The sequence below is a fragment of the Perna viridis genome, chromosome 4, assembly GCF_037379345.1.
Source record: "Perna viridis isolate PV_CMFRI_1.1 ecotype Kerala chromosome 4, ASM3737934v1, whole genome shotgun sequence".
NCBI classification, from domain to species: Eukaryota; Metazoa; Mollusca; class Bivalvia; order Mytilida; family Mytilidae; genus Perna; species Perna viridis.
Window position 1 is genome coordinate 19,800,353 of NC_142448.1, and position 19,348 is coordinate 19,819,700.

The 19,348-nt window shown below is 30.6% G+C and overlaps 1 protein-coding gene across 9 annotated transcripts in view; it reads left to right on the forward strand.

Annotated features, from left to right (window-relative positions):
• LOC148619234 (unconventional myosin-XV-like) overlaps positions 1-19,348 on the forward strand; it is an 89,627-nt gene that overhangs the window by 16,963 nt on the left and 53,316 nt on the right. For all 9 annotated transcript variants that reach the window (XM_088578905.1, XM_088578908.1, XM_088578912.1 and 6 more), the window contains 10 exons: positions 125-211; positions 3,669-3,732; positions 5,392-5,501; positions 9,294-9,368; positions 12,350-12,550; positions 14,141-14,204; positions 17,299-17,412; positions 17,848-18,123; positions 18,400-18,458; positions 18,829-18,958. In XM_088578905.1, coding sequence (XP_088435031.1) covers positions 150-211; positions 3,669-3,732; positions 5,392-5,501; positions 9,294-9,368; positions 12,350-12,550; positions 14,141-14,204; positions 17,299-17,412; positions 17,848-18,123; positions 18,400-18,458; positions 18,829-18,958 — 1,155 coding nt within the window. In that variant the 5' untranslated portion in view covers positions 125-149. The remainder of the gene's footprint in view (positions 1-124; positions 212-3,668; positions 3,733-5,391; positions 5,502-9,293; positions 9,369-12,349; positions 12,551-14,140; positions 14,205-17,298; positions 17,413-17,847; positions 18,124-18,399; positions 18,459-18,828; positions 18,959-19,348) is intronic.

Sequence of the window (19,348 nt, forward strand, 5' to 3'; positions counted from 1 at the left end):
AACTATGAATAAAGTAATTTTTCCTTTTGAAACTAATAAATCTTTATGAAATGTCAGGTATATATGATATAAAAACTACAGTGATACAACTATACTCTGCAAAGCTTTTTTTTTGTCATTGCAGATAAATAAACAAAGGTGCTGTAAAGATGGAGGACAGGGATCGTAGGGGTGACCCTGAAAGAGGGGTCGAGGATATGATAAACCTCAGGTGAGTAAATAAAAGGATTGCAGGGGTGGCCTTGAAAGAGGGTTGGAGGATATGATAAATCTCAGGTGAGGTCATCATGGGATAGGAGTGTTCACAAAGGTGGCTCTGACAAAGGGTTTAAGATATGAGAATTCTCATGTGAATCTAATGTCATTTAGTTGTCTCCTATAAATGAAAGTCTTATAAAGTGTCTGATTCTTGTAAGCCACCATTTATGATTTGTGATCAGATCTTCAAAAGCCTTAAACACAACAATGATAGTATGGCAGTCTCAAATATTTTGTATTGTGTCACTACCTATAATTTGATTTCTTGTAAATTTGACTATTATCTTCTTTACTTAGTTACACATTCAGTAAAATTTAAATAAATTATGAAATATAAATTTGATATGCAATGCCAGATTTGATCATTTGCAAAACAACACAACAAAAAAACATAAGTATAACAATTAAAAAAAAAAATGGACAGGCAGTTTTTGTTAGTATTTAATATACACATTGCAGGCTGTTCAGCCATTGTATTGTTGTAAACATATTGTAATGGTGAAAGTGGCAGATAATTATATAGCACTGTGAACAGTTAAAATTAAGTCTTCAAAGACCTGCAAAAAGTCTATTTATTAGCTAATACTTTGTAAAGTTGTGGTTTTATACTGATTATAGACATATTATTTGCTCAGATTATATATATTACATAATACCCTATATCATTTCAACAATCGTACTCTGTATTTAAGGACTTGGTTTTATGAATAATAAGTTTGCACCCTGTTAAGATAGGAATTTTAGTTTGTTTGAATAGTACGTGCTAGGAGAATGTATATTTAAAGATAACATTTTCATCATTTAAATGACCTTCCTGGTTTTTAATTACTGTTTTTACCCCTGAAAGATACATTTAAGCCTTTATCCTAGGAAGCATTAGCAGATGGCTGAAATCCTATTTCAACTTGAGAAATGTGTTTACTGATTAAAGTCTTGAAGATAACCCCCAAGAATATGAAAACAAAAAGGCAATGAATGAACAGACAAATAGACCAACAAACAGACTGACAACTTAAAATCCCTTTCGGCAAAGCTGATATTAGCAAGGCACCGTTTTGCTCTCAATTTACCGGTATTGTGAAGACGGCTACGAAAGACAAACTTGTCTTTGCTCAAAAAGGAAGTTATTTCAAAATACTAGTTACAATAGCCAATTTAACTGGTGCATCTTTGATACATCTGTCATCACCATGTTGTCTCCTGAAATAACATTATGATTTTTTCACATATGAATGTAGTGTTGGTAATGTATTGTCTGTCTGTCTGTTGGTAACCATATTAACTTAGATGAAATTGATTTTCGAAGAATCTGTTGAATTGGACCCTCTTTCAGCAGGGAGACTTGCTTAAAAATCAAAGACATATGCTATTTGCTTGAATAAAGCCTTCGTTTCTTGTTTCATTCTTGAATACATCTATTCAGGGCAAATAAAATGGGGGACACAATTATAATTCAGGTATTAACAGATTTTTCACCAGTGAAGTCAAGTATTCATGTGAAATATCTTACCCTTAGTAGTAAAATCTGACTGACATGTATTTGTGAGTCATCCAGTTTGGTCTTTATTCAATGCCGTAAGCTTCTTATTGACAATAGATCTAATAATATGACATAAGAGTGTATTATGGTTCTTGGTGATAACGAAAGTTGTAAGGCAGGATTAGGTATAAGAATTGTATTAGATGGATTAATACTGACCCATTTTAAGATGTGTTACTCACACCATTAGTGCATTGAATTACTTAAATGGTCCCTCGTTAGAGAAAGTAGACCAGCATTTAATGTATTCTTCAAAAGATTTTAATATTTTTCAAGCACTTAACATTTTAAAAGATGAGATGTGCTTATTTGAAAATTAAATGCCTGGCCAAGGAATTCAGGAAGATATTTTAATGCATTGATTTGATTGGAAGTTACATTCAAGGATTCAAAAGCATTTATGTTATGCTGTCTGTCTGTCTGTTTTTGCATGACTACATCAGATTTAATACAAAAATTTCTGATCAGTGATTTCTATTATGTCATTGTTGAATCTGGCCTTAAATTTGTGGAGGAATGGTCTTATGCCATATGTCCTAAAACTTGGCAGATATTTATGTTTTTCTTTTGAATAGAGCAAACTTATCATAAAGCATTTTCGTGCTTAGGCTTTAATTTTCTCTGCAATATGAACTGGTTTTGACCTAAGAGCTGTAAGCCTAGATTGAATATTTATAGACATGAATTATGTGTTGTTATGTAATACAAGTAACAACATTAGTCTTCTCAAATGAACAAAAGAATATTACCTGCACACAATTCTATTATTTAGGAAAACATTACATGGTACTGATATTAAGTTCAACCTTGAAAAATTGAACTTCTTAACAGACTTGTTTCTTTGTTGTGGTATTGTGCACGTAAGAAATCAACCTTCGTACTGCAAAAAAATTGTATATGCTTGTTTTATTGAAACAAGAGAATGCATAGTTTTCTAAAAAAAATCTGACTAGCCCTGATCAGTATTCCACTCAAATCATGAATGAAATGGATAAATACATGTACATACAGAGAAACGTATTTGTAGGTGCTGCATAATAACTTTATATGCTTTTGTACCACTTGCTTCAATTGTCTCTTTTTTTTTTTATAGGAATGGTAGAACTTAAATTAAGTGTATTCCTGGATTAATTTGTACATGGTCCTTCTCTCTGCATGGTTCTTTTTTTTGAGTTTGGTCTTCATATGTTTAGGATATTCTCCATAAGGCTGTATTTGATACATATCTTTTTGACAATATTATTCTGAGTTTTAGTCTTCAAAACCAAATTATAAACCAACCGTGCAGAGTTGAAATCAGAATTATGCTTGGATGAATTCAAATTTCATGCTACTTATTGAAAAAAAGTTAAATAATGTCATTTGTAAAAGTTTATAAGCTGATTTGTAAATGAGGTAACTGCTTCAGTAAATATGTTAAAAAGTTTTTGCTTATAGAAATGAATCTAATTAAGTGTTCTTAAATTGTTGGTTTTTCATACTAGGATTATTACTGTCAGGTACTTTAAACATGTCTGTAAAGACCATATATTCTATTTATATGTATGATTTCTCAGTAAATTAATCCATTTTTATCAGAATCAGCTTTGAAGAATACACTCGCATTAGTGAATTTTGTTTAACTGTGCATGTAATTTATTTCAGTATAAACCCTTATCTTTTGAGCTTGAGCTGAAACATTATTTAGGTTCCAGACAGCCATATTGTGTCAGTCTTTTATTTTTTTGCCTTTTTTGACAGTCCCAATTTTTGAAGCCTTTAGTCCATGTTGACCCAGCCATTGTCCATAGGAGATGATAACAGTCATTTCTCTTCACTTTTTCTAGTCCATGTTGATATGATGAAATAACTTATGATTGTTTTGTTTCAGCTTGTTGGATGAAGAAGTTATACTGAGGAACATTAAATCCAGATATGAAAGGGAACTCATATATGTAAGTTCTGGCTTGGTGGTCACAGGGCAGTGTGCTTATCTCATAGGTTCAATCTCCAGCCGAGTCATACCAAAAAACTTTTAAAATTTGGTAGCCACTGCTTCTCCGCTAAGCAGGCAGTATTTAGGGAAAAGAGTGATGACTGGATGGCTCAGAGTGTGTGGGGTGACATGCTTATCTGCTTGCTGTTGCTGCTGTGAGAAGTTATTCTTTATGGGGTATTAGTTTTCTCATTACTGGGCAAAGTATGTTGTTTGGGGGTTTCAGGATATACATGTGTATAAACATCATATCATATCATCTGTGGAATGTCAATATCATAAAAGATAATAAATGGTTTGATTAAACAACAAAACCGAAGATAGTATACCCCAAAAGAAATTGTGCATGTCTTATCAATGTTGTAGACATTTTTAACAAATTCAGTAATACAATAGAGTGATTTATCTGTTGGGTTTGTTAAAACTTTGAATTTTGTATAGAACTGCCTACAGAAAAAAAAAAACGTTAGAAACAACATACTTCTCAATGTATGGTTACTTATATTGGTTTGCATTCAATTTACCCATGTTCTCAATGTAGTGTTAATTTTGTGGAATAAGTTTTACAGTTTTGAAACTACTATGATACAGTATATGCTCATCAGACTGAAATCCTCCCCTTGAGACCGTCTTCAATATTACACTATCTCTGTTTTAAATGCATTATATCTTTGATGGTTTGATGAAGCACACAAAATCAACAAAGTATGCAAAACATTTTATGTCTTAAGTTCAGGGTTTGACACTAACTTCATTTGTTTGGTGGTCAACAGGACTACCTCAGAGGTAAAACAGGTAGTCCGCAGATGGTAATGACTGTTCTGTTCTTAGATCTTATGAAAAATAAGGCAAAAGTTAGATATCCCATAGGACTACCATGAAAATTTTTCAAGTAGTCCTCTCCAAAATTAGGGTGGCACAGAATTACTGAACTACTGTTAGTATCAATCCCTTCTGTCTACAATTTTTTATCTTTGAGTGAACATCCAGATCATTGTCTCAGTGGTCAAATTTTGAAAATAAAGATTAAAGACCCATGGATGGCTTTGAGCTGACATTTTTCATCCCCCTGGGGTTCTTGTCTCTTTGTTATATTCAACATATCCATTCTTGTTGTATATATAAAAAAGACTATATCTCACGTGTTCAAACTGTCGATAAACAAGTCAGAAAGTAATTCTAATAAAGAAAAAAAAAATCAGCCATTTTGTGCTTGTAACTGACTTTAGTTTACATTACATTAATTTACCTATAAAATGTACAAAGTTGTTTTAATACAAATCTTCATGCCAATGTTACATTAGTTTTTGTGTTAATATTTGTATTTTTAAGCTATTCTATGTTTTAATGGTAAACAGTTTATAAAGTTAGATGTTTGGTAACACATTAATATCCATTTTCTTTCTGACAACAACAGATGAAAATTTATGTTTTTTGTGTACTTTGTTCTTATAGTTCAAAATGCTATTGATGTTTTTTTTAAGGTGTCTGTTTATAGTAAGGTTAGGATGATGATGGTAATCTAAATCACCAAAACATAATATACAATAAGTTAGATATTACAGGTAGCTAAAGCAGATAATTGTATTTTCTTTTAATTTACCATTTCTATTTTTAGACATTTACTGGGAGTATTTTGGTGTCTGTCAACCCGTACAAGATGTTTAACATCTATGGGCTGGATATGGTTAAGAAATATGAGGGACAAGCTCTTGGTGCTCTCCCACCGTAAGTAGTCGATTCTCAAGCTTGTTATTGTTATTCTTGAGTTTCGTCAAGCTTATTCAATTCTTCACGTTATTTGTCATCATGTGTTCTTGATTCTCCCGTCACTCTAATTACTCTTTTTTCAACTTTGTGATCGCAAGTTCAACACGTATTTGATTCTCTGGCTTGTCACTATAACTTAGCCATAAGTACTCATTTCACAATCTTGTCACCGTAAGTACACCATAAGTACTTGATACTCATACTTGTTACCCTAAGTACACAATTTTCCAGCTAGTCAACATAAGTACACCATGAGTACACCATAGTACTTGATTATCAAGCTTGTCACTGTAAGTACACCTTGAGTGCAACATAATTTCTCTATTCTTAAGTTTGTCACGGTAAGAAATTAATTATTAAGCTTGTGTAGAGATGAGGAATGAAGAACTGTATAAGTCATATATCAAGGAGAAAAATCTGTCTGGATGTCATTGTAAAGAAAGAATCCTTATAGATGAATGCAACGGACAGCAATGTTTCCCGTAGGTTGTGAGTGCTGTTAATATGTTTTGCTTAAACACACTCTTCTCCCTAATAATGAGAGCTAAGATTTTTGATTAGAATTTTCGGCTATGTATTTTAGGCTTATGATTTAATGAAATTTTATGAAAGAAGTAAAGAAGGTCTACTTGTTTTATGGCCTTTATCTGTCATTACTTCAAAGAATACATAGAAGTTTGTAATGCTGATAAAACATCTCTATCATTTGAACATTTCAGTTTAGTTACTTTTTCTCCAGGCCTTTGAAGTTATCTAGGGGTAATATCTGTTAAACTTAAATTCAACAATTCACTGTTAAAGAATGTTAAATTAAAAATTTATTACCCTTAAAAGTGATAAAAATCAAAAGTTTTCACTAGTTTACTAAAGATTTAATTAGTTTGAACTGTTTGTACCTTAGCTCTGTCTGTTACAATCTGTAAAATTGTTATTGAATTAGTGTTAGGTTTTAATGAAGTATTATGAGTATTTAAAATATAAAGTTACAGGTTTCGTAAAAATTTTATTCTTTCTTATTCTTTGACTTGTAGTGGCATTCTCTCTTTTTTTTTTTTAAATAAAATTTAATTGTATTTTTGTTATATAAATTTCTTTATGTTCATTCAACATTCATATGTAAATCTAGGATCATTTTGTATGGTCACAAATAGTTTTCAACAATTTATAGTAGTTAACAGTGTGCCCTTCAATAGCTTTAATTATGCCCTTATCGTTTGGACACTATCCATCCCACTGTTCTATTTCACACCCAAGTTGTTCAGTTTGGCTTGATGAAATGAGTTTCTTGCAACATGGTTGATTTTATGTCCACTGCAGAATTATAAATAAAAAAAGTGCAGCCATGGAAGACAAAAATGACAATTCAGTCTCAAGTTAAAAAAGAACCAGAACAAAAAAAAAACAAAGAAAACAACCTCTGTTTTGAAGGAAATTTAAAATTTTGTATTTCCTATGGTACTTGTTCTTAAGCTGTCTAGAAAGATTTTTGCCAGGATGTTTTACACTTTAAAAAAAAAAATCATAATTAATGACCTAAATAAAACTGACTTCCCTGTCTCAAGACAAACTAATGTGGTGAGAGTAGATTCAGCAGATATTTAAAAATATCATTCTAAATGCTAGGCAAAACTTAATTTCAAAGAAATGTACTGTAAAACTTCTCATTCTAAAATTAAAATTGGCTTCATGACTTTGCATTATGCAAATCTTGTTTCATTAGTGTCAAAAATAGGGCAGGATTAAGGATGGTATGTAAGACAGATGATAGCTGCATAGAATTTTAAGTTCTGTAATCCATAAATCAACTGACTGAAGCTTCTGTATGAAAATAAAAAAAAACAGCATTTGTTTTAAATAAGAATTGTTTTACTTATATATTTTCTACTATGACAGGGTGTACCTTCTCTTCATTGACGTTCTGATTTAAACTGCTCAGTACTGGTACTGTGAATTTTCTTTTATCCATGTGTATCAATTTTGTGGTTAATTGAAATTTCCTTAGTTCATTGAAATTTTTGAATTTGTTTATTTCAGTAGAAAGTGTGCATTTATCAGAAACTTTTCATTTTGTTTGGAAATAGAATTGTTGTTTTGAGCAAACATGATATTCACATTTATGGATGTTAAAATTTCTATTGCTATGCTTGTTATTGATTCCATTAATTTTTCTTTATCAGCATCATTCCTCTCCATGGTCCATGTTACCTATATATGTAGAAATATGTGACCTCTTGTACATGTATTTAGTGTGTATAATATTTCTGACCCTTCAATCTTTCTTTTGGTGGACAACAGTGACCTGTTTCTCCAACAAGTCCTGGGCTTTATTTTTCACATTCCTTTGTATGTTTTCCCCACTATAAGATGTGCAGCATTATATGACTTTTGGCCTTTGGTAGTAAAAACAACAGTTTGTGTTGACAAAGTTCCATTTGGTTTTCCTTTGTCAACACAAAATGACATTAACCAGATGTTGAATGTTTAGAAGCTAAGCAATGTCTTTCTCTGGATGTTTGTGTTGTGACAGTTCAATAGGTTTTTTATTAAGATTTACAATGGCCGAGATTATTAAAAGTGTTGTTTACTTTACACTGAAAATGGTTCTGCACAGCAACTGAAATATCGCAGCAACAAATATTCTGTTCTTGCCATTGAAGAATTTATTGTTTGATAAAATACAATCTTTTAAAATGTCAAAGTGACTGAAAAAGTGTTTTATACTTAGTGTTCAAACAACATAGGTATAAAACTGCATGTATTATAAAATATTTATTATTGTTAAGTAATTTATAGTCATTTATTCATAACCTGTCTTGATATTATAGCATTAGGGTCTTTTATAACAAAACTTTTGTCACTTAATTTGTGGACTTTATAACAATTTTGTTATTTATTTATATGATTTTAAGATACATGTATTTAACTTGGATAACAGTTCATGGAGGAAAGAGAAAAAATTATTTACAGATTTAATAACTTTAAATTGGGTTGATATACAAACTTTAAATTGGGTTGATTACATATTTTAAAACAAATGAATTAAGTTTTTAGAAAATAAGAAACATCTAAGATGTTATATATTGATTTTCTGGTTTCTACTACAAGTTCAAAACACTGATCTCCCACATACTACTGACATTATAGTGCGAGGTTCATAGCAATTAAAAAAATTTACAGACCATATAATATAAACTATAGCTAATAAAACATGGACCTATAATCTAGAAACTTAAGTCTATATTTGGTTATTTTATGTTCTTTATTACTTACATCTATTTTCCTTATCTAGTCATTTTCCTTGGAATATATTCTTTTGATTTCTGCTTACTAACTCCAGATAACCAGGACATGATACTGCTTACTAACTCCAGATAACTGGGGCATGATACTGCTTACTAACTCCAGATAACCGTGACATGATACTGCTTACTAACTCCAGATAACCGTGACATGATACTGCTTACTAACTCCAGATAACCGGGGCATGATACTGCTTACTAACTCCAGATAACTGTGACATGATACTGCTTACTAACTCCAGATGACCATGGCATGATATCATTCCAGTAGCGACAGTGAAAAAAGGTTTATCCCCAAACAAAGTTAGCAGCAACTACCACTTACCTTATACCGTAAATAATTGTTCCCATTGTTTCAGAATCAAGATTTCTAATGTTTTTGTTGTTAAGTTTGTTTTACTATATCTAATGTTACTCTTTTCCAAAATTCATTATTGCTGGTTTTTTCCAGACATTTGTTTGCCATTGGTAGTTCCTCTTATAGTAAGATGATAAAAGATCAAGAGAACCAGGTTCTTGTCATCAGGTAAGTCTTACAATTATGGATACTGGATAAACAGGAAAAATTACAATGTTTGTGGGATGAATTGGCCAAAAATTGACACAAATTGGTTGAGCCAAATTTGTCATGGGACAAGTTGACCAGACATTTGCTAAAAACATACAGAAAAAGTTGTGTTTTATGTTGGCATATTTACATTCTTAATGAATAAAGCCTACTTAGAATAGTGATTGCTCTGTGAAATAATGGAAAAATGGAAAAGATACTTAAATTGTCATTCAAAGAAATATAGAAACATTGTTAAATGATAATATAGATGTAATGTCTGAAGAAACTATCAGCTGTAGGACAACTATTACTGCCAGAGAACAATATTCTGAGTTTCAAGTCACATTGAAATTACAGCTAGTTCCTGTTTGATCGATTACTTGGTACCTTAGGTATTTCATTTATTGTTCATAAACATTGATAAAGTATTTTAGTCAACAATCAAATTAATCTTTTATGTTATCATTGGAGATGATGATACAAATTTTATCTTTGAGTGGTCGCCATTTCCTGCTTCCAATTCAAGTACCCAGACAATCCAACTACTTTTAGCAACACAGTTGTGTAGATATCTTTGAAAACTACTGTATGGTTATCTGTGAAATAGTTCTGTCATTCAGACTTAATCTCTATTTTCTGTGAATTCAGTGCCACAAAGTCTGGTGTCCATCAGTCTATGGACATTTTATATCATCTTGTTATTCAGTTCTTTATGAAGATAATGGACTCATACAGATGTCAATTTGTCAATAAGTTTTTTTTAGGGTAGTTTCCAAATTTCACTTTTTATTGGAAAGACAGTTGAGTTGATGTTGTCTATGTTTCTATAAGATTATTTGGTTATTTATTACTTGATCGGGTGGTATATTAGAATCACCTTGTCCTTCTTTCATCCTGTCCATCTGTCCGTCCTAATCTTGGCTCCAAATGGATGGATTTATTTTCAATTTGATGTGTGGTTTCAAATAGATGAGGCATTTGTTTTGAGTGATTTTGGTTGCTGTTTGATGTTAACTTGTAGGACCATGTATGCAACGTAATGCTTTTTAGGTCAGCATGGAAATTTTTCGTTTTTACACTAGTTCAGTTATAAAAAAATGTTTAAAAGTACACTGTATTTGAATCATGATTTTTTTAGTACTTTCCTAAAATGCTGTATTAATTCATATAAGTATGTTTTTGAATTATTTAAATTTGTTTAAGAAATCCCTGAGGCAAAAATGTAAACTGATGTAAAATACCAGATAATGTAAATGATTACAAATTACTCTGAATTACTTCAAGATCTGCAGGAAAAGGGGCATCTAGAAAATCTTTTAAGAAATAAGAAGTAAATCAGAGAGAAAAATCTAAAGTAAAACTTTACATTACTTGTGGTTCTACACATGTAGCAGTGCCCCCATTCTATGCCAATTAGTGGGCACAACCCCTTATGTGATACATAACTTAATTTAATTGAGAACATGTTTTCATCATATTATAAACTTGAAGGTTTTCGATCAATTTATTTGAATCTCTTTTCATAAAAGTCTGACTAATGCCTTGATATTTGAAAGAAGGTTAAAACATAAAAGAAAACATTATTTGTCCTCCCATGGATTATCTTTGTCAGATAAGCCCTCAAAGACGTTGGTGGTCTGGTCTTGGTTATATCAAATCTTTTTTATTTAATAAAACTCAATAAATAGAATTGTTCCATTGTCATGTTCCTTTTATTAATGTAACAATTGTAATTTGATTCAGTATGTGGTGCGTAGAACTACAATTTTTTGTAACAATTGCAAATTTTCTGCTGATATTGTGATCTTTTTTTGTGGTGGCTATTTAGTATTAAAGCATTGCAAAACCTTGTTTGATAGACTGTAATGAGTTAGTCTGCCCTTTAAATTGATTTCCATATTAAATAAGTTATTTCAATGTCTAATGGCTCCAAAATGGTTAATCTTGAATTTATTTGGAATAATATAACCTTTTTACTGTGATTGTATGGCTTCTGATCTACATTGAAAGTATAAAGTATGGGGCGACAATTCCACACCATAGGAATTAGCAGAAAAACAAGGTTTCATTCATGTTGATGTGTTTGTTTGTGTTTGGTGATATCAAAACATTGGCAAAAGTCCAACATTTGAAAAGAAACATTTAAACTTTTCTTGGTCTTTATTATACAAAATGTTATCTATCTTTAGGATTAGCCATGAGACTGTCTTTGATTGACAAAAATGCCCAATTCATATCTTGTGTATTAATGACTTGTCCCAAAATAGGTGTAATCCTTTACCTTTGATGTTTTGTACTGGAACAAAACAATCAATAAATAAATTCTATTTATTTTCAATAAATATATTTTTACTCTAATATGCATTTATTTATTCAAAAAAAGTGTGTGAAAATGTAAAAACCTAAATAATCCTTAATTGCTTCATGTCAAAATTATCCAAAAGTTATGCTGTGTTTATATTATTGGTTTCAATTTTTCTTAAAAAAAAATCTAATAAGAAAATAAAAATATGTGTTGTTTGGTTATTTGTATAAAACAGTTTTGATGTTAAACTGAAGAAAGTCTGGTTCAGTTTTGACATGTAGAAGCTGTTTCATTGAAAACTGCTACAGGACAGATAAAAAGAACATTCTAACGCATATTGTAGTCGATATTTAACGGCTGTTCATGTAACCAACATTTTCTCTCCTGTATTACTGCAGTGCTTATTAAAAGTAGTTACAAAATATATCTTTTGTTGCTTAGTTCAGAATGTATTCTGCAGTCAAAGCAGATATTTGGAAGCAAAATTTTCCAAGCAAGACACCTGTTTAAGTAATTTAAACCAATGTTTTAAAAAAAAAGTTTATTTGTCCCTAACATTACTAAAAGTTATGAATTCTTTTATATTTCCATTTAGTTTGAACCCCTAAAAGACAATAGATGTTAAATCTGATGTTTTATATTGTATCTTCAGTGGAGAGAGTGGATCGGGGAAGACAGAGGCTACCAAGTTGGTGATGCAGTATCTTGCTGCTGTTAATAAGAATGGTAACCAGCTCATCACAGAACAAATCCTCGAGGCCAACCCATTGTTAGAATCCTTTGGTAACGCCAAGACAATACGCAATGACAATTCTAGTAGATTTGGCAAATACATTGAAGTCTTTTTTAAGAGGTAATGATTAAAAGGATAATGACTTGCTAGTATGGTTTTATGATATAAAATTCAGAATTTTTTTTCTGGGTACAAAATCTTTGTTTTAAGAATACAATGTAAACAGAAATAATGTACTGGTATGTATTTTGTCTTCTCCATAGAAGTTTAATATTCCATTAGGTTAATGCTGATCAATTTTTAACAAGGTACTTTTTACAGGTAATAGTAACAGAAGCCTATCAAATAAAGCAATTTTATGATATTCAGCTTTTTGGTTGTTCTGGGCTTTTTTTTTTTTGCCTCGTGAATTTCAAAAAGTCTTAATGACTGAACAACTGTTGTCTCTTTGACATACTCACCATATCCATCTCCTTATATTATGTTATAAATCACAATATGCCTGATGGTTGACAAAACTCACTATATCATACTGAAAAAATGTATAGTAGAAAATAACATTGTTGAATATAACCACATGGACACTTATCCATATGTAAACAAAGCTTTCACATAAGATTTACATTGTCATTGTATGTAATAATGGGACCACCTGAAATACTTAGATAGTCACTGAAAGAATAACAATAACAGAGATATAATTGTATAATGACAATGAGAGATTCTTATTGTTTATAATTACACTGTGAACTTGGTGCTTCATTATTTCTCAATAGAATGACACAACAATATTTCTTTTATGTACAAACTGTTTGTTTTAAACTTGTAGGAAATATTCAATTACCTGACTGGCTATGTTAACAAGAAGATCAAATATCATTTAAATAGGGGTATAAAATAGAGCTAAATTCTTTGGTAAGATCAGTGGAGATAACTGTCCTGTCAGAAAGTGTTATCCAATCTATTTACACAATGTACTTCTTATTGTAAACAGTTATAGACATCAATTGCTAAAAATTGTTTTGAAATATTTCTTGATGCATTCACAAGACTAAAGTGAGGCTTCATGCTGAAATTGTGACATTTTTATTTCATTCCTTCAAATACTAGGGTATCTGTTAACATCTAATCAACTTCCTTTAGTAAGCAATCTAAATTTAAAATTTCCATCTCATATCAGAGGCCTGGTAAAGAGATCACAAGTATGATATATAAGTACTGCACTCATTGGTGGATATCAAAGTACCTCTTGGTATGGGATATATCATTTGTATTCTGCATGCATAACCAATGTACTTTAGGAACAAGCGTGTCATTTCATTTAGTATGTCAAGTATGCTAGATGTTAAATTAACTTTCCCTGTGTGGGATGAGATAAGCCTCAGATGTTGATTTTAGTTTGACATTTGAAATTTGAATTAAAAGAAGAAGATATTTTTAGGAATTGGTCTGTGACTAAATGTGTTTCCTTCATAAAAAATAAGGATCGACTTAAACTAGGGCATTGAATTTTTGCTATGTTAGCGATGTTACAAGCATATATTAAAATCAGTATGCATTGTAGATTTCAGGTTTTTATAAAGGGATAGATGTCCTTAGATATTTTCTAATTGTATGGTTCCTAGACAATACTCTGGTAAATATCATATTGTTTAATGTTGAATCTTGTCCAAAATCCGTTTACTAATCACACAATATCTCTTTTTACAGTGGGTCAATGGTAGGGGCAAGGACTTCAGAATATCTCCTTGAGAAGTCACGCATCGTTACTCAGGTTTGTATAAACTAGTTGCTCCACAGGACACAGCTTTACAATAGTTAAATCCTCGATCAATGATACAGTGTCATCGTTTATGTAAGATAAAAAAACAGGGCAATGATACGAAAAAGATATAAATAATACTTTATGTTTAAATGAGGTTGAGATATTCCAAAGATGTCAACATTTATACAAAACTAATAATCATAGGACAATAATACAAACAGTACCTGAACAGATACTTTAAAATTCCAACCATATAAAGAGCAAGGAGGCCCTCTTATAAAGATATTCCAGAAATGTTTTGTACTTCATGCAAATCCCTTTTGTACAAATTTCAGTGTTTAGGGGGAAATGCAAATTATTGATCTTTGAGATTAGATTTAATTTCAATTTAACTTACATTTTGCACAAATTGTAAATTCTAATTCTGCTTTTAAACAACTTACCTAAGGGTTGAATAAAAATTGAAAATATGATGAAACAAATTTGAACTGTGAATATTACACAGAAATCAACACTTTTCACCCAGTAGGATCATATAGATGTTGGTCGTGATACATTATGACATCCAGTAATATCTTTAGATTGTCAAATTTGGCAGGTAATATGAGAAATAATAATCACATATTGTTAAGAGCATAAATATAGCCTAAAAAACATTTAAAGTCAACCATAGACCTATTTCAATTAGGTTTGGTTTTTATAACCATTGTAACTAATAGTTCTGTATGTTATCAATGGGATGTAAAATTTCTAAAATTTACATAGAACCAGGGATCTAGTTTTTCTCTACAATTAAAACAACATGGAAAATGTGACCTAAATCCATGTTTAAGTTGGAATATTTGTGTTTTCATGATGACGAGAAAGTTTTTCTTATGTAAATCTTTGAAATGACCTTTAGAAAGTTGAAAAGCTGTCTGTAATAAGATATAAAAATAGATATTAAATATGGATTGATAGGTAGGGACAGATTTTATGGGAGAAATTTTTGAAGGTTGATTTGCTTTCTGTTCATGTGGAAAAAAAGACATAACCAGTTACATCCTTCACAAGTTGTAGAACATTTTGTTAAAGTAAACATTTTACTTTTTCCTGTTGTGGTACGTCTGGGAAATCAATGGGGTTTACCTTCATTGGGAAAACAAACTTGATTACATGATAAGTAATACTACTGAGTAGTAGTCTCTATTGAGAAAGTAAGCTATTTGGTTGTGTAGGACTGAAAAGGAAAAAAAAATTGAAAAAAAAGGATATTTTGCGATTCATTTCTCTTCAATTTCATTAATATCAGGAATTGAAACATTCAAGATACTTTTATGCATTCATATTACTCATGTTCACCATCAGATATATTAATTTTGTGAATGCGCTATCATATTAAACTGCTATTACCCACCAAATTTTAACTTAAAATTTCAAATTTTACAATATAATCTGGTCAGCCACTGTGTATGAACCACTGTTATTTATTGTAATGTTGTAGTGAAGTCATAACTTACAGCATTAAAAAAAAATTTAGCAGTAAGTTCTACCTTTTCTGGTCCTATTTAAAGTGTTTATAGCCATTCTAACAGTTCATGGCTAAATTTTATGATCTTTGCGCATATAAGGCATTTACTTTTCATTGAACAAAACAGTATGTGGAAGTATTTTTCTTTTAATCATTTATTCAACAAAATTGAATTTACAAAAGTTGGTTAAAAAAGTTGAATTATTGATCACTGCCTCAGTGAACATTTTAACCTGAAGGTGTGAAGTTGGGAAGTGTTTATGACACAATGCCTGTGAAATTTGACCTAACTAATGGTCCTTTTAACTGATACTATCTGAACACATTCTATTTTATTGAATATGTTATACAGTAAATACCATTAGTTTTACAATAAATGAATAATACAGTGAAATTCAGTTAAGATTGACTGTTGTATGATGAAAATCCAGTTCAGTATGTGTTTTTTCATGCACAATATGAGTTTAAAAATTGTTTTTATTAGAGGTTTTGTAATTTGCTCCAATAACAATCCAGCTGTAGTTATAAAAATTATTTTTTGATTCTCATACAGTAAAATCATAATAGTAACCTGGGTAAATCTGATATCTTATACAGTCCCATCATATCAGTATCAATATTTTTTGAACCGATGGAAATGAAGCACCATGTAAAGATTTTGTTTACATTGTGAATTTAAATGCATATTTTTTATGTATGGCTGAATAAATCGATATGAACTTATAAAAATATAGCTGTTTAATACAAATGTTCTTGCTGGTACATTTGTAATTGATGAAAATTGTTAAATCTAATATATTTTAAGCCATCACAAGTATGTCAAAGTTTACAAATAACTGTTTTTTTCTGTATAAATACATTTTTAAGCTTGTTACTGATATTAGGCTTGCTAAGCAGTTAAAATACTCCATAGATAATTTCATTACTTCATCTGTCTTTTCATGTTCTCATTCACACCATAAAAAAGTTCAACTTCTTTGATGTAATGCCATTTATGTGAAATTCATACTTCATTCTTATAAAAGTAGCATAAGTAAACTTGATATTGCCAAATGACTACCAATATTCTTAAAAACTTGCTTTTGTTCAGGCTTTTAAGTTTTGATGTACAATTTATCTGCAACTTCATTGTTCTTCCTGCCTGATATCTTAGGCTATAAGATATTTGAAATTTTCAATGACAACATTATATCAAATTGAATGTGACGTTGTCAATGAACAGAATCACACCAGTTTTAAACATCTTGACAGAACATAAAATCTTGCCATAGCATGCTGACAGTTATATTTTCCATCTCATCTTCAAAACTAAGAATTTTGTATGTACACACTCTGGTTGATTTTCTTTGTACAACTCTCTTTTGGTAAACTGCTGTCTGTCCTTTTACAAGTCACATGGTAACACAAACATGTTTTTTTTTTTTGGGGTGTGATTTTTAAAGTTTCCTTTCATTTTTCATGGTATTTTATATTTTTTTACTTCACATTTGTGAGACTATTACTAACTACAAAATGGGTGGACAGGTGTATTATGTGTTTTGGCACAGATGTTTTGAAATCAGAAATAAAATCCAAGCACCTTGTTTTTTGTAGGCAACTGATGAGAGAAATTACCATGTGTTCTATGAAATGTTGGCTGGTATGACAGATGAAGAAAGAAAAAAATATGGTCTACAGACAGCTCAAAAATACTTCTATCTTAACCAGGTACGTCCTCAGTTGGTGAAGTAGGTGGTGGCTGAGTATAGATCAAATACACTCACACGCATTTAATTTGAAAGGTTTAAAAGACTGTTGTACTACTTGCCCTTGTATAAGATAAGCAATATTACTTGAGAGAAATACACCTAAGCTACATCAGCGACAGGGTCATGACCATAAAATAAAGGTAAAATTCACCTTTACAAACTGAAGCTCAAGTTCTTCTGACTGAAACATTCATGATTGGAGTGGCTCATGTTTCTTAAATAAAAACAAATAATTCCTAAGTTGAGTCCAAAATATGGTGAGTACATTCCCCTTTGGAAAAAATTTCCATAGGATTTACCTTTAAAAAATCCTACAGATGTTGCTTTAAGTGCCGAACATCAAGTTTTTAATGATGTTTTGAGTTAAACTGTTTATTTTATTTTATTCTTTCAGGGAGGTAGTTGTGACATTTCAACACGAGATGATGCTGAGAACTATCGTGTGTTGACTGGTGCTTTTCATGTGTTGAACTTTGAAGGGAATGAGAAAGAAACAATTAACAAGATTCTAGCTGCCGTTTTACATATTGGAAATATATATTTTAAAAGAGTGCATGACTCTTCCCATGATACTGTGTTGCTTGGCAACGATGCAGAGATCAAGTGGATATCACATTTATTACAATTGTCGGAGGACTGGCTGAAACAGGCTCTGACTAGTAAAGTCACTGTAAGTTTAACCATGTTTAAAAAATTAAATATAAAGGTTTTTGGAAGTGACATTTAGAAGTGTAATTTCTTAAGCATTTGTTCATAACCCAGATACAGTTACATTAAAAGCTATGAAATAATCAAACATTGACAAGTCTGGATGAGTATCCATAACATATATTTAGAAAGAATTAAAAATTAAAAAGTCAAATTAAATACTTTAATACGAAATATATGTATCATTTTCTGCTATTTAGGAGTGATTTATACAATTTAAAATTATTTCTTTTAACAGGAAACAAGAGGAGATAGAGTAGTCTCCCCTTACAATATTGATCAGGCTCTGGATTCTAGGTAATGTTTAATGATAATACCTATATTCATGAACATATAATGATCTTTTCAAACATGGCAAATTATGTCTGTGTCTGTCTGTCAATAACTTTTTTGTTGAACAATAAATTGGGTATCATCAGTTAGATCTCTAAATCCAGCCTTTTCTTTTTGATCATGTTAAAACTTTCCTTAACGAAAGTCAAGCCTATATTTGGCTCAGTAATAATATAAATATAATTTTCATGTCAAATGAGTAAGATACAGACATTTCTATTACATAGTGTTGTACTTGAAAATAAATACAAAGGAAAAATATAGAAAGCATTAGAAATATTTTGAACAATTGTTATCAGCTACATTTGTATTGCTACTAATTTTGAACTTGCAGAGATGCCATTGCTAAAGCTCTGTACAGTCGATTATTTACATGGCTGGTAGAGAGAATTAACTTAATCACATGTCGATCAGAGAGAGAGAAATCATCTTCACTGGCATTATTAGATATATTTGGATTTGAGGTATGTGTTATTTTATATATATATTTGGATCATAGGTAGCTGTTATTTGTTGAGATATTTTACTTTTTAGGAAGTTGTTATATATGCTGAGATTACCTTAATTTCATTGTCATTCACGATGATTTTTGAGTGATTTGAATTTGCTGATACAAATTTATCATATATTTTTTTCAATAAATAATTTCTATTGGAGGTCATCATCAAAGTTTTTTTGCAATGTATGTTCTTTAACTTGTAGCAGTAAGTTATCTATACAATTAAGTTTAATTCTGTCAACATTATATCAATTACCATATGATGGTATATCAAACCATACTACAAACTTTACTAATATATCTGCAATTTGATTTGTATTTCTTCAGTATTGTGAAAGTAAAGTAATACATTGTA